Here is a 25050-nt window from a genome sequence, read left to right as displayed (position 1 = left end):
TGTCACTAACTTTCCCCTGACTTGTCCTGTTTCTGCCCTGTGGAGCTATGCTGATCCAAGCCTTGAGGAGGACAGGAAAGGTTAAGGTTAATGAAGTCTTGAGGCAGACACAGGGGAAGGAAAAACAGCAGAAAAATGGATCCCAACATTAGAAGTACTGGGTTTTGAACCTTGCCTCTACGACTTACTCCTTTTGTGTGACCTTGAGCCAATGGTGCCCAATTCAAATGGAAACCCATCCCTGGCAGTCACATGTTGACTTAGAAAATCACAAATTCACATTATTTATGTTGTATTGTTTTTTCATTTATTTCATTAAACATTTCCCAATTCCATTTTGGTCTAGTCTGGGCTATACTCAGGGGTTTTGCAGGAAGTGTGCTGTTGACTGAGAGATTGACACTTCTTCCTTGGGCAATCATGGCACCTCTTTGGGGCTCAATTTCCTCATCTGAAAAATTAGGAGGTTGGACAAAATGACCTGTAAAGCCTCTTTAGCTCTAAATTTTATGATCTATGCTTGCTCTGCCGTATATAGAGAGACAGACAGAGAGAAAGAGACAGAGACAGAGAGATAGAGATAGAGACAGAGGCAAAAAGATAGACAGTGATGGAGACAGAGAGAGGGAGGAGGGAAGGAGGATGTATATATATATATATATATATGTATGTGTGTGTGTGTGTGTGTGTGTGTGTGTGTGTGTGTGTGTGTGTATGTATGTGTATGCCATGAATAAATTCCCACTGATTAGTCTACTCTTCAGGCTAACCAGCAGAGAGCTTTGGGGCCTGGGAAAGAGGGGAGCTAACAAAGAGAACACGGGATCTACAGGTGGACAGTATTGTAGAGATCATCTAGTTTAACTCCCTCATTTAACTGGTGAGGAAACTGAGGCCCACATGAGGAAGTGACTGGCCCAAATTCACACAAATGTAAGTATTATTTATTTATTTACAATTTTTTAATAATAAAATTTATTTATGTATTTATAATTTTTTATTAATAAAAATAAACTCCCATCTATCTTCAGCTTCTCTCCCTGCTCATCTCTCATGCTCTTGCTTTCTCTTTACTCCCCACCAGTAACTAAAATCCAATTCTGGAGGATCAATGCAATCTGAGATCTGGAAAGGACCTTAGAAAGCAGCATATTCTAGGTGAAAGAAGTCAATCAATCCGTAGATCATAGAGTATCGGAGCTCTAAGGAAATTCAGAACATAAAATCTTAGATCTGAGAGGGGCTTTAGAACTTGGAAAATAGTGTCAGAATAGAGGTCACATAACCCTCTTATGATTTTATGAAAGAGGAAATTAAGTCTCAGAGGAAGAGACTGTCTCAAAGTTACCTTGAGAGTCAGTGGGAGAGCCAGGACATGCCTCCCAGAGGCCACGGCTTTCTACCAAACCACAAGCTGTGGCCCTTACCTCTGAGGGCTGGGCATCGGCTCTGCCTTTTGTGACGCCTCATTCTTCTTGGGTGATTCAAGCAAGCCGAGCTCAAAGATGTAGTGCAGCTGAGTAAGGAGGCCCAGCAGGAGCTGTGGGTACCAGTTCTGTACAGCCTCTTTGTATTCATGGCAATCCTGAATTTCATAGAGTGTATTCATAGCCTGCCAGGAAGAAGACATGGGAGAGTGAATCTTAGGGTGAAGATTTCCTAGGAAGAGAGGGCAGATCTCTCCTTTAGCTCTTCCAGTTTGTCCCTCCCTAGTCCCAGTCTTTGAGCTAAGACCCTACACTGGGCCACTGGGCACAGGATTAAGCTGGAGCCCATCAACTTATTTTTCTAATATTTTGATAACTATATTTCAATATAATTGATTTCCTTTGTATTTTATGCATTTAAAAGCATTATTCTGAGGAAGAGTTCATAGGCTTCCTTAGATACAGAGTCCATGACACAGAAACGGTTAAGTCCTCTTGCTAGAGGGTTCTGATAGAATAATGAGTGTTTCTATGGTGCTTGTAAAGTTTCTGAAGCTCTTCTCTCAGAAAAGTTTTCTAAGTAGATAGGACATGTGTTATTATTCCCCTTTTACAGATGGAGAAACTGAGGCTTAGAGAAATTAAGACATCTGCCCACTAATTCACACAGAGCTAATGAATGGAAGAACCACTGACTCTGAGGGCAATGCTTTCCAATACATCAGTCTATTTTCCAACCATTAAGTCTGGAACGACTGTGTTGGAAACACAAGGTGCTGGGTCGCTAACTCCTAATCTGGTGATCTTCCTGATTCAAGAGGCCTTCTAGTTCAACCCCCTTATTTTACAAGTGAGGATACTGAGGCCCAAGAAAATTGTCAAGGCCATATAGGTAGTGTCAGAAGTGGGAGTTGGACACAGGCCCTTTGGTTCTGATATTTTGTACGTATGCCATACCTTCTTCCCCAAAGCCAGTTAATCCTGGATTGCCAGCAGGGTGGTTACAGGCCTTGTCTTTGCTTTGTGAAGAAGATATGAGGGAGAGAAATTCCAAGTGGCTCCTTGCTTTGTATATATTTGTTTGAGTGTATCTCCCCCATTAGATTGTAAGCTCTTTGAGGGCAGGGACTATCTTTTGCCTCTTTTTGTATCTCCAGTGCTTAGCAAAGTGCTTGTTACATAGGAGGTGCTTAATGAATGTTTATTAATTGACTGATTGGTTCCTGTCAGAGAGAGAGAAGCTAAGGGCTCCATGAAGATCCCTTGTTTACAACTTACGGCTAGTGAATCCAGGTAGGGTTCAGTCTCCTTGGTTTTGGTGACTTCCGCCAGACTTGGCCGTTCCTGTAGCTTGGTGAGCAGCATGTGGAGCACCTTGGGGGCCGTCAGCTTCTCTAACCCCATGGCCCGCCAAATGTTGATGGTTTCACTGCCCAAAATTGCAAGAATCAGGGAAGGTGGCAATAAATTATTTGGGTTGGCTTGGTTCTTAACACATATTCCTAACCCCAGGTCCCTCACTGGGGCTTCAGGCAGACTTCTTCTAACTCTAAATTTATTCTAAACTCTGTACCCTTCCTTCTGGGTCAAGGAAAATCTTTGAAGTGTGGAACTTTTTCCTACATCCAATCCAAAGTTTTGAACTCAGATTTTTCTTATTCCAAGTCTAATCCTCTATGCACTGTTCCACTAAATCAATGGATCACAGTATTTCAAGCCAGAAGGGACATGGAGGGCATTTAATCCAGTTCCTTCATTTGAGAGATAAGGAGCCCCAGAGCTCTGGGATGAGGCCAGAGCATTTCCTGAACTTGGCCAGTGTGGGCCTGACTCTGGTCTGTTTCATAGCTCACAGATTAAAGACAGAAAACTGCAAGTGACCACGGAGGTCCATTTAGCCCAGCTCCCTCATTTTATAGATAATAGAACTGAGGTTCAGAGAGGTCATGTGACTTGTTCAAGGTCACACATCTTAAAAAAATGGTATTTTGAACTCAGATCCTTTGATTTTAAATCTAGCATACTCTTTTCAATGCACTATGCTGCCTTCAAGGTATTTGACCTTAGCCTTGTAACCCTGCTCTATTAAATTCTGTGTCTATAATAACCTTGGGACTAACTGACCATACTTTGCCTAAGAGATACTATAATTTTTAAAGATTTCCCAGTGCCTAGGGCAGGGCCCCCCCAAGCAATGGATTGAGGTCTGTCATTCAAATGAAAAAGCTCAACATGGGAATTTGGGGGCTATCCCCTCAGTTATCCCCTCTGCCCACTATCCCCCACTACCCAGTGATATCATGGCTCCAAGATATAAATGGCAGCTCCTCACATTTATATAGTCATAAATGTGTTATTTATTACACTTCCCCATTAAAGGATTGGAGAACCCTATCTTACAGGATAATTAATGTCTGAACTCTTTAGCTTAGCGTTCCTGGTTCTCCAGAACTGGTCACAATCTACCCTTCCGGCTTTAGTGGCTGCTACTTTCCAATACCAACCCATGGTTCCAGCTAGACCTGGTGTCCTTACTGTCCCTTGAACATGCACAGTTCAATTTAGGTCATTTAGACCTAGACTGACCCTACCCCATAATGCCAGATCCAAATCAAGTGCTTTATCCTCCAGGCAACTTTCCCTGACCCCTGAGTCCCTTATCTTCCCCTTCTTCCTTTAACTCTTCATCTGCCATGGTCTGGTCTGTACATGCTACCTGGCTTTCGATCCTGGGTCTAACACTGGCGGTGTGATTTTTGGGCAAGTCACTTATCCCCTTTGGGACTCGGTTTCCTCATCTGTAAATAAGAGTGAGGGCCTGGATGAACTTTAAGATTCCTTCCCTATCTAGATCAATGAGCCCTGGACCTATAGTATCAGTTTTCCCTCTCTTTCAAAAGGTGGCAGTTGTACCTACACTCCCTACTTCACAGAGGTCCTGAAAACCTGTGCTCTAAAAAATGGAAGGGATTATTAGTATCAATATTATGACACTTAAAATAGTAACTAATATTATTATTATGGTGCAACTGAAAAAGTTCCATTGCCTTAGACTATCCTGCTTTAAGTGAATGAGTCTTGTTTTCTTCACTACTCTGAAAGCTCTTTGAGAGTAGGAACTGTATGTTATATTTCTCTGTTAATCCCCCTTAGTCTCTAGCAGAGGACTCTGGAAAGTGGGGTGGGAGGGGACATCACAGAACTGGGAAGGGTTAGGGTTAGGAACACTAAAGAAAATGATACCTTACAACTTCTTTTCCATTAATTATAGTAAAAACCTCCTCTTTCTAGAGTTTTTAAGGTTTACAAAGCACTTTGTTTACAACCACAACTGGGATGCAGGTGGCACAAGGACTATCGCCCCCATTTTGCAGAAGGGGAAACTGAGGGATGAGAGGGGAAATGCCTTGCCAGGTCATACAAGCATCCTGTTGGATAGCCAGGCATCTTGACAGGATCTTGCTACAGATTTCTGAATACTACTACCATGTGAACTTAGCCAGCTCTGCAGCCCTGCTGAGGTCTGGCCAGGCTGGGATCCCAGAGATGCCCCACCGTACCAGTCCAGTGGGAGGGAATAATCCAGAAAGCAGTTCACTAGTTCTTGGGTGTGGTATCTAGACAGCAAGGTGATAGCCTTCAGGATTTTTTTCTTGACATTCACTGAGTCAATGGACGTGAGGTGGCAATAGAGCATCTGGCTGATGTCTGAAACCTGGGAGAAGGGAAAGAAAAGCAGAAGAAATAAGTAGGAGAAACATGGCAGAGACAGCATTGAAAAGACTTGGTGACTGGTTGGGTGTGGAGGGTTGAAGAGTCAAAAAAGGAGGTTGTAAACATTGGTGGCTAATGGAGATTGGAATGAATGAAATGAATGGTTGGGGAAGGGAAGTTGTTTCCAGTTGTGTCTGACTCTTTGTGACCCCATTTGGGGTTTTCTTGACAAAGACATTGGAGTAGTTTGCTATTTCCTTCTCCAGCTTTTTTTTTGTTTTTTGTTTTTTGGTGAGGCAGTCAGGATTAAGTGACTTGCCCAGGGTCACACAGCTAGGAAATATCATGTGTCTGAGGCTGGATTTGAACTCAGATCCTCCTGACTCCAAGGCCAGAGCTCTATCCACTGCACCACCTAGCTGCCCTCTCCAGCTCATTTTTACAGAGCAGGAAAATGAGGCAAGCAGGGTTAAGTGACTTGTCCAGGGTCGCATAGCTAGTACGTGTCTGAGGCTGGTTTTGGAGACCTGGAGTCAGTTCTTCCTGACTCCTGGCCCAATGCTCTATCCACTGCACTACCTAGCTGCATTTATTAGTAAGTGCTTACTATGTGTCAAACACTAGGCTCAGTGCTTTACAAATATTAACTCATTTGATCCTCACGACAACTCTGGGAGGTAGATGCTATTCTTTTTTTTAAAAATTATTTTATTTTTAACTTATGGAACAAAACAAACATTTTTATAATGTAGTATAATAAAAAAGATGATTGCACATGGAACTGCAAATCTATTAAGTACAATGGCGATGGTAGGTACTATTCTTATCTTCATTTTACAGATGAGGAAACTAAGGGAGGTCAAATGACTTGTCTAGGGTCACACAGCAAACAATTATTTGAATATATTACCTAGCTGCCTCTATAGTAGCACCATTAGCAAAAGTAGGAAATTCAATTCAACAAGTATTTCACAAAGTGACAGAATTTATGAGTTTGAAGGGACCTTAACTGCCATCTAGTCCAATCCAAATATTGAAGAAATTTGGACTCTAATGTACCAGTTGAGTGCTCATACAGCCTTGCTTGAAAACCGCCTAAGAGGAAGAACCCACCAGCCCCTGGGGCAGCTCCTTCCACTTTTGGGCAGCTCTAATAATTATTAGGAAATGTTTTCTGACCTTTACCCTCAATTTGCTTCTTTGTAACCACCATCATTCCTGGTTATGCTCTTTGGGGTCAAACAGAACAAATCAAACCCCTCTTTCACATAGCAGTCCTTCAGGTGTTTAAAGGCAACTAACACATCCTCCCTAAGTATTCTCTCTCCAAAATAATCACCCCTAGTTCCTTTAGACAATCCTTACATGACATGAACTGAAGGCCCTTCAGCATCCTGGTTTATCCAGAACCTAGTGTTTGTCAGATTCTGTGCTAGTTAGGCTCTGGAGATAAAAACTAAAATGTAAGCAGTCTCTGCCCTCAGAGAACTTCCATTCTACGTGGTATTAGGAATGAAGGGTGGGGAACTATTCATACATAGCTGTTGACTAATAGAAAATACCTACGAAGCAAATGTGAAGTAAATTCCAGGTTCTAAAAACATGAGATGGAGGTATGAATCAGGAAAGGCCTCTTATAGGAGGTGGTACTCCAAGGAGCGTTGAAAGAAGCTAAAGATTTCAAAATCATGGAGGTGAGAAGGGAAAATATTCCAGGAAAGGGAAAGAGCCCACTTGAAGGCATTATAGGACCACCATCTCTATGGGCTAGAACATTGGATCTCCAACTTTTTCAACTATATGAGGTTCCCTTTTTAATATAAAAAATTCAGAGATAGGTCTCTCTCCCCGCCCCGACCGCCAATCATTATCTTTGTACTCTTCTCATCTGCTGATGGAGAAAACATGGAGCAGGAAACCAAACAGCGATTGCTACTCAAGTTTGTGCTATGAGGCAGTGATGAAAAGAACTGAGAATGGTTAGCAAAAGAGGAGAAGACTTAGGGGGGATTTTTTTTTGCTTCCCCTTAGCATCTGTAATCAGAGAAGTAATTATGCTCATCTGAAGTAATAAACATAAGAGTATTACATTGAATTTTAGGGGATAGGTATTTTATCATAAAATAATTTTAACTTAAAGAAAATGAAGAAAACCTGGGCACAGCTGGTGGAAGGGAGACGGGGAGGAGGATTGAATCTAGGCAGCTAGACAGCGTAGTGAATAGCCCTCAGGACCTAGAGTTAGGAAGACCTGAGCTCAAATCTAGCTTCAGACATGGGGGCTGACTTTAAATATTTCATGGGACTATAGGGTCATAGATTTAGAGTAGGAAGGGAACCTAAGAGATTTTGTCAGGTGGAAGAGGGTTGACATGTGCTTCTTGGGCTCAGAGGGCAGGATTAGGAGCAAAGACACAAGTGACAAAGATGTGAATTTAGGTTTGATATAAATGTAACCCTTTCCCTCAAGGGCATTACCACAGAGACTTGGTGGAGTGGGAATGTCTGTGTGCAGGTACATCACATTTTACTTAAGAGTTCCCCAGATTTCCAGAGGCTTTTGGCATTGGGGGATTGTCATTCTGCCAAGGAGCCACAGTTGGGTGGAAAGCAAGGAGAGAAGGGCTGTATTAAGAGACATAGTGTTTCTCTGTCCTTTGTCCCTAGATTGGAACACATCTGGAACATTGTCCACATATCTGGACTATTATGCCCAGCTTTGTGCACCACATCACATTGATAAGTTGGGGATAAGAAAGAATGTAATGGGAGGTGGGCAAACAGGCAGGCAATTGTACCATCTCATGAGAGATCTGCAAGAACACTGGCAAGAACCAGTATAAGGTGCTTGAGGGTAGGGATATAATTTTTAAAAAATTCAATGCTTCTTAGCACACAGCAGGCACTTAATAATTGCGAATTCCCCTTAATAGATAAGATGGGGACTGGGCCTGTGATCTTATTGATAATGGGAATTCCTGAGTGAAGAAACTCCCTCCACCAAAAACTTAAGACAGCTGGCCAGAGTACTGAGAGATTAAGAGATTTACCCAGTGGGACTCAAACCCAGGTCTTCCTGACTTCCAGACCAGCTCTGTGTCCACTAAACCCTGCTGCCCTCTTACTTAATAGGTATTCGATGAATTGAATCAAATCGAAGGGCCTTGAAATCTGGCTTTGTGAACTCAGGTAAAAGGAAGTGGGGATGTTTAGCATGGAGAAGACTTTACAGAAGAGGCCTGCTCACTGTTTTCAGGCATTTGAAGGACTTCAGCTTCATGTGGAAGAGGGATTTCATTCATTCTACTTGGCCCCAGAGAGAACTGGCAGAGAAGTAGATTTTAGCTTCACACAGGAAGTGCTTCCTAATGATTATCGTCGTCCAAAAGGGAAGGGGCCTAGTTCTAGAATGGCCATGGGGTTCTCAGCAAAGAGTGGATGACCACATGTCACAGATGTTCTAGGCTAAATAGGGGATTTAACCCCCTTTTGAAAGTCCCTTCCAGGTTGGAGATTTCCTCTACATGATTCCTTTACTGTCGTCTGTATGTTGCTTCCCCTTAGCATATAGTGACCTCAACCTTAGTCGGATCTTGGTAAATGTTTTTTCACTTAAGTTGAACTGAATTTATAAGGGATTTTTTTTAGAGGATCTAAAGGGATCCTGACTCATAGATTAAGAGTTAGAAGGGAAATTGGAAACTGAGGACCAGAGAATGAAAATCACTTATTCAAGGTTGCAAAGGTAATTATAACTAAGCTTGGAGTGAAGCTGAGCTCCCTTTGGATACAAATCTATTGCTCCTTAGGCTCCACAGAGCTAATAAAGAGAGTTTTAAATTGAATTTCAGAACACAGGTATTTGCAAACCTTAAAGTGCTATATAAAAGCTAGCTATTATTATTATTATCATCTGGCTGGTGTCCTTCCTGCCAGGGGTCTGGTTTGCTCGCATCTATAATCAGAGAAGTAATTATGCTCAACTGAAGTAATGAACATAGAGTATTACATTGAATTTCAGAGGGTAGGTATTTTATCATAAAGCAATTTTAATTTAAAGAAAATGAAGAAAACCTGGGCACAGCTGGTGGAAGGGGGAGGGGGAGAAGGATTGAATCTAGGCAGCTAGGCGGCATAGTGAATAGCCCTCAGGACCTAGAGTTAGGAAGACCTGAGTTCAAATCTAGCTTCAGACACTTACAAGCTGTATGATCCTAGGCAAATCACTTAACCGCTTTATGCCTCAGTTTCCTCATCTGTAAAATAAAGGATAACAATAGCACCTACTTCGCAAGGTTGTTGTAAGATTAAATGAGTGGACATACATAAAGAGCTTTGTAAATCTGAAAGTACTATATAAATGCTAGCTATTATTATGATGTGGGCTCATGTCCTTCCTGCCAGGGGTCTAGTTTTCCCACATTTTCTCTGGTTACTGCAGTCCATATTGATTTCTCTGTTCCCTGAGAGACCCTGTAGCTTACAGTCCAACTTTTGAGCCTTGGTTGTCCTACATTGTTTCAACATTTAGCTCTGTGCCTGGAACAAAGTGGCATCTAATAAATACTAGTTGACTGGCTGTTCTTTCATAGTTTTTTGATATTTGAGTGTTTTTTTCCCAGTTGGACTGGAACTCCCAAACTCTGCCAGGCAGGACATACTTTTCCACCTCCTGTCTCCCTTTCACCATAGCTGAGTGTGGGACTGAGCATGTGTAAGCTCCTTGAGGGCAGAGACTATTTAATTTTGATTCCCCAATGCCTAGCACATAGTAGGCACTCATAAAATTTTTACTTATTGATTGATACCAGGTCCAAAGTCAATGCTTAATTGGTTGGTAAATTATACTTTCTACTGGGGCAACAGCAATTGACTTGAGCCTCCTGGAAAAGCCAATCTTGTGTCCTGGGACTTATTTTGGTGTATTCCTGTCTGCCCCTGGAGATCCATCAAAAGGATGATAGCATTTAGAATTAGATGGGACCTTAGAGACACAAGCACGGGGTGGAAAGTGACTCACCCAAGGTCACACAAGTAACAAGTAGCAGAGGTTGGATTTGAACCCAGGTCCTTGACTCTAAATCCAAATCCAGGTCTCTTTATGGTACCACCTCCTCCAATCCAACCCACCCCCTGTTTGTTTGAGTACTTTACTATTTAGGACGTAGACTGTGCCCCCTTTCCCGGAGGAGGAAACTCTAGGCTCTCTGCCTTAGCCTTGCTCCCTCTCACTCAATCCCTGCTTCTTCAAACATTCATACCTTTTCTACCCAAGGCCCAAAATCTTCTAGGATGACAATGAGCATATCTCCTGCTGTTTCCATTCGGAAATCCAGGTTACTACTTAGACCATCCATCACTGTCCGAGTGAGATCTTTCATCTGAGGCAAAGAGAAATGCTTCGAAAACTCCTACATCAGACAAAGAGAAACAAGTCACACTGGGGTCAATAACTCTCCTGGCCCTATGGATGCCAATGCCCAATCCCTCTAAAGTCTAACCTCTTTCCCTTTGAGTTTAACTCTGCCTCTTTTCACTAACTCCCTTATTTACCTAGCTCCTGTAAATGGCCCCTGAAATCTCACCTTTTTCAGGATGGTTTCCTGGATTGATTGGAAAATGATCATGTTTTATATTTGCAGGGCATTTTAAAATCTGGAAGAATTTTCATAGCCATATGGTTCCATGGCATTGTCTCATTTGACTCACAAGGAAGGCAGGATAAGATTATTCTTATCTAATAGATAAAGAAAACTGAGGCCTAGAAAAATGAATGACTAACCAAAGGTAAAAAATTCTAGAAGATGCTATTTAATAATAAAAGGGATAATACATTTACATTGTGCAATAAGGTTTGCAAAATGATTTATAAATATTAACTCAGTTTATCCTCATAACAACTCTGGGAGGTAGATATTATTATTATTTTCCCCATTTTACAGATGAAGAAACTGAGGCTTAGAAAGGTTAAGTGATTTGCCCAGGGTCACTATCTGAGGCTTGACTCAAACTAGTACAGCACCATATTCACAGTGCCAAGTAGTTGCCTTTGTCTGCATTTGTATTTGATATTTCTAATTCTTCGCCTCCTACTCACTTCTCAATCCCTTGTACATCCATCTTCTGATCCCACTACTTGATCAGAAATGCTCTCTGAAAGTTCACCAGTGACTTCTTAATGACTAAATCCAATGACCTCTTTTAAGTCCTAATCCTTCTTGGTCTTTGTATAGTATTTGACACCAACGACCACCCTGAGATACTCTTCCATTCCTGGGTTTTCATGACCCTGCCCTCTTTTGATTTTCCTGTCTTTCTGACTCCCCTTTCTCAATCTTTTTGCTGAACTGACATTATCTTCTAGTACTTTCTTCTCTTTTTACACACCTTCTATAGGTGATCTTATCAGTACCCATGATTCAAATATCATTTCTATGCAGGGTAACACCCAAATCAACACATTCAGCCCTTATTTCACTCTTGAGCTCAGGTCCGCCATCACCAAATGCCTGCTTGACATTTCCACTGGGGAGGTCTCATTGAAATCTCAAACTTCATTATCTTTCCCTTCAAACTCAACTTTCTCTTTAACATCCCTATTTCTTTCAATGGTGCCATCATCCTTCCAATCATCTAGATAGGAAATCTTGGAGTCATCCATGAGCCTCTACTCTCCCTCCATATTCAACCAGTTGTCAAAGTCTTGTTTATTCTACTTTCATAGCATCTCTTCTATGTGTCCCCTTCTTTCCACTTACACAGTTTAGTCCTTCTCATCATTTCTTAGCTGGACTGTTAAAATGGAATCTTTGAAGGGAATCTTACTTGGTCTCCTTGTATCTGATAACTAAAGTCTAGCCTCTCCTTTCAAATCCATTCTCCATGCAACTGCCAAATTGATATTTCTACAATGCACATCTGACCATGTTACTCCCCTCTTTAATAGGTTTCAGGGGCTCCCTATTGCTTCTGAGAGAAAATACAAGTTCTTCTTTATGGACACAAAAGAACTTTATAATCTGGCTCCAACTTATGTTTTCAGGCTGATCTCACATTATTCCCTTTCACAAAATGTGTCTTCCAGCCAAATTGGCTTGCTTGTTGCTTTCTGTACATAGTATTCCATTTCCTGTTTTTGTTCATTTGTACAGGCTGTTCCCTGCACTTGGATTGCTCCCTTTCTTCACCAGCATGCCATGGAATCCCCATCATCCTTCAGGGCTCAGCTCAAGGATCACCTCTTCCAAGAAGCCTTCTTGATGCTCCCATTTGTTGGTTATTTCTCCCCAACAAATTACTGTGGATTTTCTTTGAATAGATTTTTGTCTTTACTTATCTGGGTAGATTTTATTTCCCCCCGGTAGAATGTAAGTTCTCAGAGGGCCAGGGACTGTTTAATCTTTGCCTTTGCATCTCCAGTGACCATCCAGAGCAACCTAGTAGGTGCTCCTAAGAAACTCTTGGTGAATAGAATTGAAGGTCTCATAGCAATTTGGTGTCAGAGCTGGAGTAAGAAACCAGTTCTCTTAACTCAGTGCAGGGATTGTTTTCCTGAACTATGTCTTATGACCAATTAATATTAAGGGCTTGTCTGGATGGTCAGATGGCAAGAGATCTGATAGCTGGACCCTCAGTGATTAGACACAATAATTGTATGTTCCAAAGTTAGGTTACATTATGGATGGAGTGCTGGGCCTGGGGTCAGGAAGATTTGAGTTCAAATCTGGCTTCAGACACTTACTCAATGGGTAACCCTGGGTGAGTCACTTAATTTCTTTCTTTTTAGTTTCCCCAAGTAAAATGGGGATAATAATATCACCTTCCTCTTAGGGTTGTTGTGAGGATCAAATGAGATAGATGTGCCTGGCACATTTTTGTTGAGTTGTTTTTCAGTCCTGTTAGACTCTTACCCCATTTGGGGTCAAAGGTACTGGAGTGGTTTACCATTTCTTGCACATAGTAAGTCCTTAATAAATGCTTGTTCCTTTCCCCTTTCCCCTAGTTCCTAGAACTGTTCATAGGGTCATAGAATTTAGAACTGTAAGGGACCTCAGGTATCATTGCATCTTCATTTGGACATATTTGGAGGCCCAGAGGGGTAGGACCACTTGCCCAGGGTCACATAGGTAGATAGCAGAGTTGAGATTTGAAGTCAGTTCTCTTGATTCCAAAAATTCAGTGCTCTTTCCACTATAAGATAGAAAATAATAATAATGATAATACTACTATTAACAACAACTCTAAGCAGGAGAGAGACCTTGCTGAAGCGGAGGCCAATCTAACTAAGCTTTTTCTCTAACTGCTAATAGATCTGTACCCGAGATCTATCAGACCACTGGACCCATTTGGTTTTTCTTAACCCAAGTGTAGGTCTTTACAATGATCCTTAATAAAAATGTACATAATTGAGGGGCAGCTAGGTGGCACAGTGGATAGAGCACCAGCCCTGAAGTCAGGAGGACCTAAGTTCAAATCCGGCCTCAGATCAAACACTTGACACTATTAGCTGTGTGACCCTGGGCAAGTCACTTAATTCCAATTGTCTGAAAAAATGTACTTAATTGGATTTGGTTCAGTGCTCAAGTTGGTGAGATGTTTTTGGATTCTGACTCTGGCATCCAATGTGCTATTGTAAAAAACATGCTGGTGTTGGAGTTAGAGGGCCTGGATTTAAACCCCAGCTCTATTACTTTTGACTTGTGTGACCTGGGGCACTTTGTTGCCCCTTTCTAGGTTTCAGTTTCTTAAGCTGTAAAATGAGATCATTGGACTTGATGATAGTTTTGAAGTCCTCTCCCTTCCTGTTCTAAATCTATGACACTATGATCCCCTGAACTATTCTTTCCTTCCTAATTTTGTGCTGTCTGCAAATTGGATAAGCATGCACCTGTTACGATTTTTTTTGTTTAGTCACTTTCAGTCATGTCTGACTCTTTGTGACCCCATTTGGGGTTTTCTTGGTGAAGATACCAGAGTGGTTTGCCATTTCCTTCTCCAGCTCATTTTACAGATGAGGAAACTGAGGCAAACAAAGTTAAGTGACTCACCCAGGGTCACACAGCTAGTTAAGTGTCTGAGGCCATAGTTGAGCTCAGGTAGATGAATCTTCCTGACTCCAGGCCTGGCACTCTATCCACTATGCCACCTAGCTGCTCTTGTACCTTATCCCTTAATCCAAATCACTGAGAAAAAGTTAAACAGAACAGATCTCAAGCTCTCCACTCAAACCTCCTGCCAAACTTGTTATCTCTCCATTAATGACTACTTTTTAGGTTCAGGCATAAACAGTTTCAAAGCTTACCTAGCTGTCAACCAGCCAACCTACATCTTTATCCATTTTTGTTCTCAAGGATAATGTGGTTGTCAAATGCTTTGCTGAAATTCACATACAATACTGTGTCTATAGAATTCCATTCTTTTACCAGGCTAGTAACCCCATCACTAAAGACCATGACTTGTAGGTTAACTTTAGAAAATGACTTTTTTTTTAAATATAGCACAGTATATATGTGCCCATCAAGGAACTGATAGCATTTTACAGATGAGGAAACTGAAACCCAGGGAAGTTAAATGATTTCTCCAAGGTCACATAGGTAGTAGGTGCTGAGAGTGAAGTGACATTTGAACCCAAATCCTGTCAGGAAGACTCATTTTCCTGAGTTTAAATCTGGCCTCAGACACTTTCTAACCATGTGACCCATGGCAGGTCATTTAACCCTAATTGCCTCAGTTTCCTCATCTGTAAAATGGGCTGGAGAAGGAAATAGCAAACCATTCCAGTATCTTTGCCAAGAAAACACCAAATGGGGTCACAAAGAGTTGGACCCGACTGAAATGACTGAACAACAACAGTAACAACCACTTTTGATTTTAAATCCAATATTCTTTCCGTGTTACTCTTCACCATTGTCTTTTCAGTAAAGGCTGGGAGGTAAAGCTTCTAGCTGGCCTACAAGAGACATGAATCTCCCAGAAGATCCAAGCAAACCCCTCCCATTTTGCCCCGCTAGTCCCTTGAGAGCTTTGACCTTAATAATGTGGGAGCTGGGGTTGAGAGGAACATCTGGCATGGGTATTGGTTCCTGCTTTGATAGATACTGGGTTTCTTCACTCTGCCCCACGTTTCTGAAAAGGTCAGATGCATTCAAGCCTGGTGAAGAGAGATGATTGTCAATGGCTGCTGTTTCTTAAAAAAAAACAACTCTAGTTGGCGCTATTTCTATTTCAGAGTTGGAAATAGAGTAAGTGTCAAGGTTGGGGCATAGTCAATGAGGGGCCAAGTTTGGGGATGTAGTTGATATTAGGGTATGGTGGGAGAAGGGTGTGTATAGGGCTCGATATGAGGTCAGAGTTGGAATCAGGTTTGGATCAGGTTAGGTCAGGATGGGGATATGTGAAAAGGTGGGATGTGGTCAAGCTTGGGGGTTTGGTCAAGGTCAGTGGACATGATCATGAATGAATTAATGTTAGAGCTGGATTGTGGTCAGGTTTCTAGTGAGTTCAAGGTTGGTTATTTGGTAAGGGCCATGGTATGGTCAAAGTTGGGGGTGAGGTCAGGGCTGAGATGGCATGGCCAGGAGTTAGTATTGTCAAGCCTGAGAGATGTGGCTGGTATGGAGGATGAGGTCAGGAATACTGGAGGTGGATAAGTGATAGAAATGTACTTAGAGTTTGGGTGAGGTTAGGGTAGGGAGGTGTTCTAGGGTGGGATCATGGTCACATAGCGTGTTGTCACAGAGATTACTATCATGGTTGGAATAAGATCATTCGTCAGGGCATGCTCAGTGTTGGGAGGTGAGTTTGGGATTGATGGTAACTTTGTAGGAGGAGGTATGGAGACAGAAAGGTGAGTCAGTAAATGAGGGGTCCTGCCAGGGATCACCTTTCTGATATAGGAGGATTTGGTAGAGATAGTTAATTGCTTCAAGCACCAGTTGCTGTATGTCTTTGTCTGGATCCTGACATAACATGCCCAGCATGCCCACAGGGTGCCCAATTCTTCCAAATTCTTCTGTTGTCTGGCAAGAGAAAATAAAGAAGAGAAACATAGCTGGGGACCTTAGAGCTCATCTAACTCATCCTTTTCATTTTATAGATGAGGAAACTGAGGTTCGAATTTGAATCCAGGCTTTCTGATTCTTAAATGATTGCTCTTTCCACAATTGACCTATGGCATAGAGGTATTTATTTGTCCTAGTTTTCCACCCCTAAAATGCACCTAAGCACCCTCACAAGACAAATCTGCAAACATTTGTTAAGTGCTTCCTATGTGCCAGGCATTGTGCCAAAGGCTGGGGATCCAAGTACAATAAAAAAGACAGTGTCTGTCCCCAAGGAGCTTATGTTCTAATGAGGGGAGATAACACATGAAAGGGATTTGAAAAGTGTGAATTGGGGGAATGGAGGGAGGAAGTACCTGAGCAAGGGCATGGAGGTAGAAGCAGACCTTGGTGAGGAAAGAAGAGGAGCTGGTCTGAGCCTCCCTCAAAATGGAGGTCTTGGGAGGAATTCATCAAAGGGAGAAAGGGGCTACAGGATGTTTTTGGCTGATGAGGCAGCTGAGGCACGTCAGAGAAGTCCAGAAAGTAAGCAGAGCCAGGAAAGGAATGAAGGGTGCTTGGCCCATGCCCCTCCTTAAAATGGGGGTCCTCAGAAGAGCTCACCAGTGGGGGATGGTGGCTGCTTGGAGAGAGGAATATTCCAGAATCCTCACAGGATGAGTTTCTACAGACACCTATGTTTTTAATGTCACACAATTGACTGAAAGGTCATTACGAGTTTCTCCTATGTTTGATGATTACCAAAAATGGAAAGAAAGGAAGGCATTTGTTTATGTAGAAAGAGCAAAATGCAGCTTTTATTTTTTCAAAGCTCTACTCTAACAAGGGGTCTCTCAAGTAGATATTAGAGTCAGACAAAGATTGTTGAGAGAAGCAAACCCAGAAATGACTTGTTTGATGATTCTGATTATGAATATTCAAATCATTTTAATTCAATGAGCAATTATTAAGCACGTACATCTACGGTAGATGCTGGGGGGATAGAAAGGTAAAAATAGATAATCTCTTTCCACAAGGAATTTACATTCTACTGTGGGGGTCAGAGTGAGAACTTACATTTTATAGCATGTAAATAGTTATATGTTTACATGCATAATATATAGCTACATGTCTATTTGTGTATATATACATGTGTGAATGTATGTAGTGAATACAGAGTAATTTTGTGGAATGAAGGAACATACGAATAGGTGGGAAGATATCAATTGGGGCATAAAACAGGGAGAGTTAAGGTGATGGCTGTGGTGTAAAGTGCAAAAGGAAGAGGGATGCCCTGTAGATAGATGGCAACATTTTTCTGATGGCTCCTGCTTGATGATACTGTGCTGGTTGCATTAATTCCTGATCTATTACAGAGCCTCCTGAATGAGGCTCATAACTACTCAAGAATTTGGCCTAATTATTCCCACAAGAAAAACCAAGTGAAGAATGCTTATTGTCCAACACATGTTATAAAATGAGATGGGCAAGTTATAAAGCTTGTGAATATATGTGTTTATATGCACACACATGCATGCATAAATACACACATGTATGTGAATATGTATACACGCCACATACATTTACATAGAAACATAGATATATCTCCATATATGTATATATGTATACATGTATGAGTGTAATGTACTTGGACAGTTAACTGGAGAATTAAACAGGAAGCTGAGACTGGGCTGAAATACCTATGGGGAAATTGCCATATTCTTTTAATGACTCCAAATTTCTCCTTGAAACAAAGACTTATCTCTTTAATACCAGTGTTCTCCTGGTATTATCTTATAGTTATGAGTCATGGAATACAACAATCTCCAAACAATTAAATGTGATTATCACTAAGAGACCAACAGAGAGGACCATGACTAGTGGAAGTGGTCCATAAAATAATACAAAGAAGGGATTAAGGAGAACAGAGTAAAAGATGTCATTTAAAAATGTTCAGTATAAAAAAGTCCATGTGCTAAGATCAAGAGCTAACATGAACAATCTGAATGTTCCACTGATATTCTTCTGATGGAAAAGTAAGGGAGGATTCCAGGATTTTTGGTGAATTTATTAGGACTTGTTCAAGAATCATCCAAGTTGGGCAGGCATAGATGGATCAAAAATCTGTAGAATTTTGATAAGATGATAAGATTAGAGAGCCATTGGAGTAATCTCTATGTTCAAATCTATCTTTGGGCTTAGCCAAAGTATACTTATAACATTGATATTTATTTTCAGTGTTTCAAGAGGTAGTGTTATGCACTCTTTCCTCCAATATGGTATCCAAAGTCAGAGAAGGAAGTGGTTGTCCCTCCCAAGACAGAAACCAAGTCAAAGTTCTTGAAGGTCAAGAAGGCAGTGATGAAGGATGTTCATAACTCTGCTCCCAAAAGATGAAAATCCAAATGTCTTTCACATTCTGGCAATCCAAGACATTTTAGGTTTAAAAACAGTCCAAGTACCCTCAGAAAAGTATCCCCTAGAACGAACAAGCTTGGTTACCATGCCATCATTGTTTCCCTTGACCATTGAGTCTCTTGTGAAGAAGTTCAAATACCCCTACCCCGGTATTCTTTGCAAATGTTAAAGCCAAAAAACATCAGATCAAGCTGACTAAAGAGAAGTGGTACAAAATCAGTTTGACCAAGGTCAGCACAGTGATCTGGCCTGATGAAGAGGAGACCTAGCTCTGACATGCCCCAAACTATGAGGCTTTGGATATTGCCAACAAAATTGGAATCATCCAAACTTTTCAGCTAACCTGCTCCACATACAATAAAAGTTTTCCATTATATATATGTATATATGTTTGTAAATATATTTGTGTATATATATATATATATATATATATATATATATATCTATAGGGAGAGAGAGAGAGAGAGAGAGAGAAGTGGGTCGAGAGTATGGCATAGTGGAAAGAATGATTAATTTGGAGTTAGAGGACCTGGGATTGGAAGCCTAGTTCTGCAACAGTAGCTCCCCCCATTTCTCCCCCCAGCATGGTATCGTATAATAGTGCTAATGAAAGTTATGATGCTTATGCAGTCAGTGTAGGTATGAAATCTCCCTCCTTAGGCATAATTATGGGCTGATCTATCCTCTCCTTCAAATGTAGTCCTGACGGGAGATAGAGATTAGGACTGCCTTATTTTCTGGAACTCCTTTTATACCTACAGTCTATAATGTGGAAGAGTTCACTTATACATTTCCATCAGCAATAGGGAAGGATGCAGTAAAGAAGGGATGGGGGAGGGGTCAGGTGATGGTGATACTCACATCCAGGAAGGCTTTCTGGGCCAGAAACTTGAGGAGAACCATGAAGCATCTAACAGCCCGCTGACGCTCATGAGCCTTCTCCGAGGCCAGCCAGCTGTACATGTGCTGGGGGAGAACAAAGGGGCAGTTAGGACAGAGCCATTGGGACCAACGGAACATCTGTGAAGGTACACTAGCATCTACTGTCCTACTCCCATCCCTCCCACTGGGAGATGTCTCCCTCTCTTTCTCCCTCCTTATTCAAATTATATCCTCCATTAGACCCCAGATCAAACATCGTCTTCTCTAGGAAGCTCTCCTTGGCTTCTCTAAGCAACAGGAATGTCTCTATGCCATATAGCCTGCTTTGTATTTCCACTTGTTTTATGATTCTCTTGTCTCCAGTAGAAAAATGTAAAACTATATGAGAGGAGAGGGAATTTTCTTATTTTCTTCTATTCCTTATGTTTTTTGGGGCACAGAATGGGGCAAATGATAGGTAGTTGCTATATATATGTATGTATTATATATGTACTTTTATCCTATGCTTTAAGGTTCCTATTAGAGCTATCTTTTTATGTTCTATACTTTAAGTTCATTTTGGCTTTTACTAATATATAGGTAGGTGCAACTGATGCTTCCTTAGGGACCTTGACAAAAGGATTTCTGACGTTGAGGGAATATCATGTGGTATAGTATGATTGAAATGCATTGACTGGGCATCAGAAGGCCTGGGATCACTTCCTACCTCTAATATTTACTTTCTGTGAGACCCTGGGCAAGTCACTTAACTTATTTGAGCCTCAGTCTCCTCCTCTGTGAAATAGGGGTAATAGCACCTATCTCATAAGAAGCACTTTGTAACTTTTAAAGAGCATAGAGATATGAGGAAAATCCCTTTACTTCTCTGGGCCTCAGTATCCTCATCTGTAATGTAGAGATGATAACCCCTTGCCTTACCTCTGGGAACATTCAAGTGAGAAAATGGTTACATATGGTTACAAAAGTAACATATCGGTTCAAATATAGGTGTCAACTCCTAAGATAAAAGCCCCTTGAAGGGACCTTAGAGATCATCTAGTCTAGTCCCCTAATTTTATTGAGGAGAAAACTGAAGTTTAGAGAGAGGGAGTGACTTGCCCAAGGTCACATACGTGGTAAGAGGCAGAACTGAGATTAGGAGTCAGATTTTTTTTTTTTTAGAGCTAACTCCAGGGTTCTTCCCACCATTACACTCTCATCCTTTTGGATCTATGTGAAAGAAAAAAAAGTTATAGATATGTGCTGTAACAGCACAAACTATGGGCTGCACTTGGGTTTTATACAAATCATAACTGGAGGAAAAAAATGCAGCCTACATGAGGCTAATGTGGTAGAAAGTGCTAAATATATAGACATAAAAGATTTTCTTATTCCCGATCCTGTTTTATCCATGTTCTTAGTCCTAGGAATTGGAGTAGGGTTTAAGACCCTAGAGATCAACACAAGACAGATTGTAATCAAGGGAAAGATCAGGTGATTTAGATTGAAAGAGCCCTATCATATTTAGGGAAAGGGAAGGATCCCTTCCAATTAGAGGAGTCAAGGAAAGCTTCCTGGCAGAAGTGCGATCAGTGCTAGACTTTGAAAGATGGGTAGTATCTAGATAAATGGAGAAGAGGAGAGATCATTTGATATGTTTTATCACTGGGAATCATTGGTGCACTGGAGATACTGAACCCTAGGTTGGATTCTGAAGGGGTACCCTTCACTCTGGTGTGGTATGAGTCTAGCCCTTAGGAGGACAGTGTTGGGAAAATTGCTAGAGATGGGCCATAAAGCTAGAGACCTTCAAGCTTAGTTCTTTTGGGCCATACCAACTTCCCTTCCAGTTTTATCGTATCATTCATTATAGCAACAAACCCAACACTATATTTAATTATGGGTTAATAAATATAGTCTCATGTAAGTGATAATAGTAACTATGATGAATAAAATTGTGATTTTGATGATGGTGATGAGGATGATGAGAATGATAGTAATGGTGAATGAAGTCATGGGGATGGGGATGGTAATGATTGTGACAATGATGCTGATGAAGTTGATGGGAATAAGATAGTGATCGTGATACTGGTGGTGATGGGATTATGCTAATGATGGTGATGGGAATACAGTAATGGCAATGGAAATATTGATGGTGATGATGGGAATACAATGGTAATGACAATGATGCTACTGATGGTGACAGTGATGATTCAGGTGAAAATGGTGATGTTGATTAGAAAGTGATAGTAATGATCATTGGTGGGTGTTTATTGATAGTTGTGATGATGGTGGTGATAATTCAGAATTTCCAGTGCATCCTCAAAATGATAATTTCCTCATACTTATACCTCCCACATAATTTTTTTAGTCCCCACCATTTTGGTCTTTTCTGTAGCATTTGGCCCCCACTCCTGGATATTTTCATCTTGTACTGGAACTATACCATGCCAGCTTCTTTTTCCATCTCTCTGACACCTCCTTCCTTTTTCCTTCCCCTAAAAAATAGACTTCCCACAGACTATGTATCTCAGCCCTCTTCTCTATCTCCATTGTTCTTTAGAACTCTTATCTACTAAAGGTGATAACTTCAATGATCACCTTTATGTATATCACTACCAAATACGTGCCTGCAACCATGACCTCAATCCTAAATTTTACACCCATGTTTGACTGTGTGCTAGAAATTTATATCTGCATTTGCTACTGGCACATTAAACTCACCAAGTATGAAACAGAATAAATCCCTTTACTACTTAAACCCAATCTTCTTCCCGACCTTAGGACTTGAGTTAACGTCCAGGTTCTACCATGTGACCATGGTCATGCTTAGCCATTTTACCTAAGTGAGCTTCAGGTTCCTTCTCTGAAAATGAGTGATTGAACTAGATGGAATGTAGGGGTCCTTCCAGCATGCACACTAGTGTCCTGTATTTTAGGATCTTTCTAGTTCTGACATTCCGTGTTCTAAAGTCCTTTTGCACTCATATTCTATGTTTTAAGCTTCCTATTAGAGCTATCTTTTTATGTTCTATATTTTAAGTTCATTTTGGCTTTTACCAAATATGTTCTGCATTCTATTTTTCCTTTCAGCTCTGACTTTTAAAAAGCTAAAACATCTATTTTTCTCTGACTTTACATCCTACCAAATCACAATGGTAATGGAACCTAGAATAAACTTTGTGTCCTGATCTTCAGTCACATTATCATCCCACAAATGAATGAAAAAATGTTTAATAAGCATTTAATATGTGCCAAAAACAGATGATACAATGTGTGGTAACTTAGAAGATCAGATACAGTCTCCTACCCTATTGGGTTTAGTGGATGGTATCCCACATAAACCTGTTTCCCTCTGCCCCCCACCAAAACCTGGGTTACCCCTAGCATGAAGTGAAGTTCTTCTGGCTTGGGATTCTCTGTGATTAAGCTCTGGAGAAGCTCATCTAAGGTGCTCATGGTGTCCATGTAGAGTTTCTAGAAGGGGAGAAACTAAAGTCAGAAAGGTGAGGGAGTCTTGGGTTGTACCAAAGGTAGCCTTGATCGGGGTCTCATTTGGACAAGGACTAAGTGGTCAGGGTTGACTTGAGCCAAATAAAGGCATTTCCCTTTGTTTAGTTGCTTCATGTGTCGTCCATATATTTATGGTCTAGTGTCTCCTATTGGTATATCACCCTTCCTGGCCTTCACTTAGGGGCCATTTTCAGGATGTACAATGAGGGCAGTCAGAAGAGATCATTGGTAACATTGCTTTTAGGTCTGATATTGTATAACTTGTGTTTTATGCCACAAGGTCAGTTATAGCTTTTTTTTGAGAACACAAGCACAATCTTTCCCTCTTCCTTAGGATGTTTTTGTTCTAAAAATGCTTGGACCCTGATGAAGGGAGGTGAAGATAAATCTTCTAATGCTAGATATTGGCCATCCACCTCTGCTGAACACCCCTCTATAACGGAGAACAGCTGGTGGCATCACCTGTATGTCAGGAGGGTCTGCCAGGAGACAGGTGTGCTTCTCCAGAGCCTCCACCAGGGGCAGTTTAAACACACTTTGGAAGCAAGTGAAGAGAATCTTGGATTTCTTTTTAAAGTCCAACACTGGCCTCAGTTTGCTGCGAGGTTATCAGAAAAACAAAAGAATGTGAGCGTGATTTGAGTTACAGTAAAAAAAAAAAATCTAATTTGGACCAAATAGAGAAGAAAAAGAAGACAATGGAATTAGTACCAAGTCTGAGAGCTTTGTGCTCCAGCCCTGAGCACACCAAAAGATGTGCTTTACCATACCATCATACCAATAACCATCAAAAGAGGAGTCAGAAAGTGTTGGGGAAACATGATTTCGAGAGGGAGAAAATCCAATTAAAAACTTGGAACATAAACAAATCAATCAATAGAAGTTCTCCAACAGAGGGAAAATTAGTTACTGGCCAGGGGTGGGGAACCTGCGGCCTTGAGGCCACATGTCGCCTCTCATTTGCACCTCTCAAATGCATCACCCCCCAACCCCAACATAGTGTGCTATTCTACTAGCCTTCCTGCTCCATGAGGCCAGGAACTGTGCCTTAGCTAAGCTTCTCACACAGTAAGTACTTCATCAATGTCTGCAGGATATGAATTTGAATTCTCCCTCTCTCCCATCCTCCACCTAATTGAGCCCTGGCTTTTTCAGTTTGGTGGTCCCTGGCCATGTTGGTTTCACTGGGAATCACTCTGAGGAGGACAGGATGAGCCTACCAAAGTCCTGAAATGGCACACATGACCTGCTGTCGAATTGTGGTACAGAGAGTGTCCTGGGGTTCTTTCTTCATCAGCACCTGCAAGTCCCCAAAATAAAGGATTAGTCATACGGATTAAGATCTCTAGGTCCCTGTACAGAGAAACTGGTGTGTCCTGCAGTGAATCAAGCCCTCGCCTAGCCTCAAACACAGATTTCCTCTCCCACACCTTCTTCCCAACCCCCTCAAAGTAGAGACTACCCTCCCTCCTAAAAACCTCCCGAGGGAGTTCTGGACATTCCCTGTCTTGGTCAGGTGGTCATGTCTATTCCCCACTGCTGTTCTCCATTCTCAAAGTCTGTTCCTCCCAGTCCTCCTCAGAGTGATTCCCTGCGAAACAAACATGCCCAGGGACCACCAAACTGAAGAAATCAGAGCTCAATTAAGTAGAGAATAGGAGAGAGGGGAGAATTCAAGTTTATATACTACAGACATTTATGAAGTACCTACTGTGTGCAAAGTTTAGCTAAGGCACAGTTCCTAGCCTCATGATTGTCAGCAATCAGGATATAGGATCATAGATCCTGGAACAGACCTTCAAGACCATCTGGTCCAACCTCCCATTTTACAGATGAGAAGACTGAGACATCCTAGGGAGAATTCTCGTTTAGGTACCTTCTCAAATGGACTTCGCAGAGAGACTCCAAAATTCCCCCTTAGTAGCCTAACTACTATTGGATTATCAGTAGGGACAGGACATTGTTTCAGAAAAGGAAAGTGGTCCTAGAAAAGGGGTGCTGAGTCTTAGATGAGCGATGGGGAAAATGTGTGTGTATACATATATGTGTTAGGTCCCAGGCTATTTGACTATATCTAG

The 25050-nt window shown here is 41.4% G+C and overlaps 1 protein-coding gene across 1 annotated transcript in view; it reads right to left on the bottom strand.

Moving 5' to 3' along the window:
• The window catches only part of MROH5 (maestro heat like repeat family member 5), a 101563-nt gene that overhangs the window by 35479 nt on the left and 41034 nt on the right, over nucleotides 1-25050 (bottom strand). The window contains exons 11-20 of the mRNA XM_027845115.1: nucleotides 24193-24272; nucleotides 23435-23570; nucleotides 22841-22936; nucleotides 19460-19564; nucleotides 16024-16159; nucleotides 15170-15291; nucleotides 10403-10552; nucleotides 4988-5142; nucleotides 2706-2856; nucleotides 1428-1612 (exon numbers count right to left, since the gene is read on the bottom strand). Of these exons, the coding sequence (XP_027700916.1) occupies nucleotides 1428-1612; nucleotides 2706-2856; nucleotides 4988-5142; nucleotides 10403-10552; nucleotides 15170-15291; nucleotides 16024-16159; nucleotides 19460-19564; nucleotides 22841-22936; nucleotides 23435-23570; nucleotides 24193-24272 (1316 nt within the window). The remainder of the gene's footprint in view (nucleotides 1-1427; nucleotides 1613-2705; nucleotides 2857-4987; nucleotides 5143-10402; nucleotides 10553-15169; nucleotides 15292-16023; nucleotides 16160-19459; nucleotides 19565-22840; nucleotides 22937-23434; nucleotides 23571-24192; nucleotides 24273-25050) is intronic.

This window comes from Vombatus ursinus, unplaced genomic scaffold (genome assembly GCF_900497805.2).
Source record: "Vombatus ursinus unplaced genomic scaffold, bare-nosed wombat genome assembly UNPS02005236.1, whole genome shotgun sequence".
Lineage (NCBI taxonomy): Eukaryota > Metazoa > Chordata > Mammalia > Diprotodontia > Vombatidae > Vombatus > Vombatus ursinus.
Note: the sequence above shows the minus strand (reverse complement) of the source record. Positions and strands in the feature narration are given on the sequence as shown.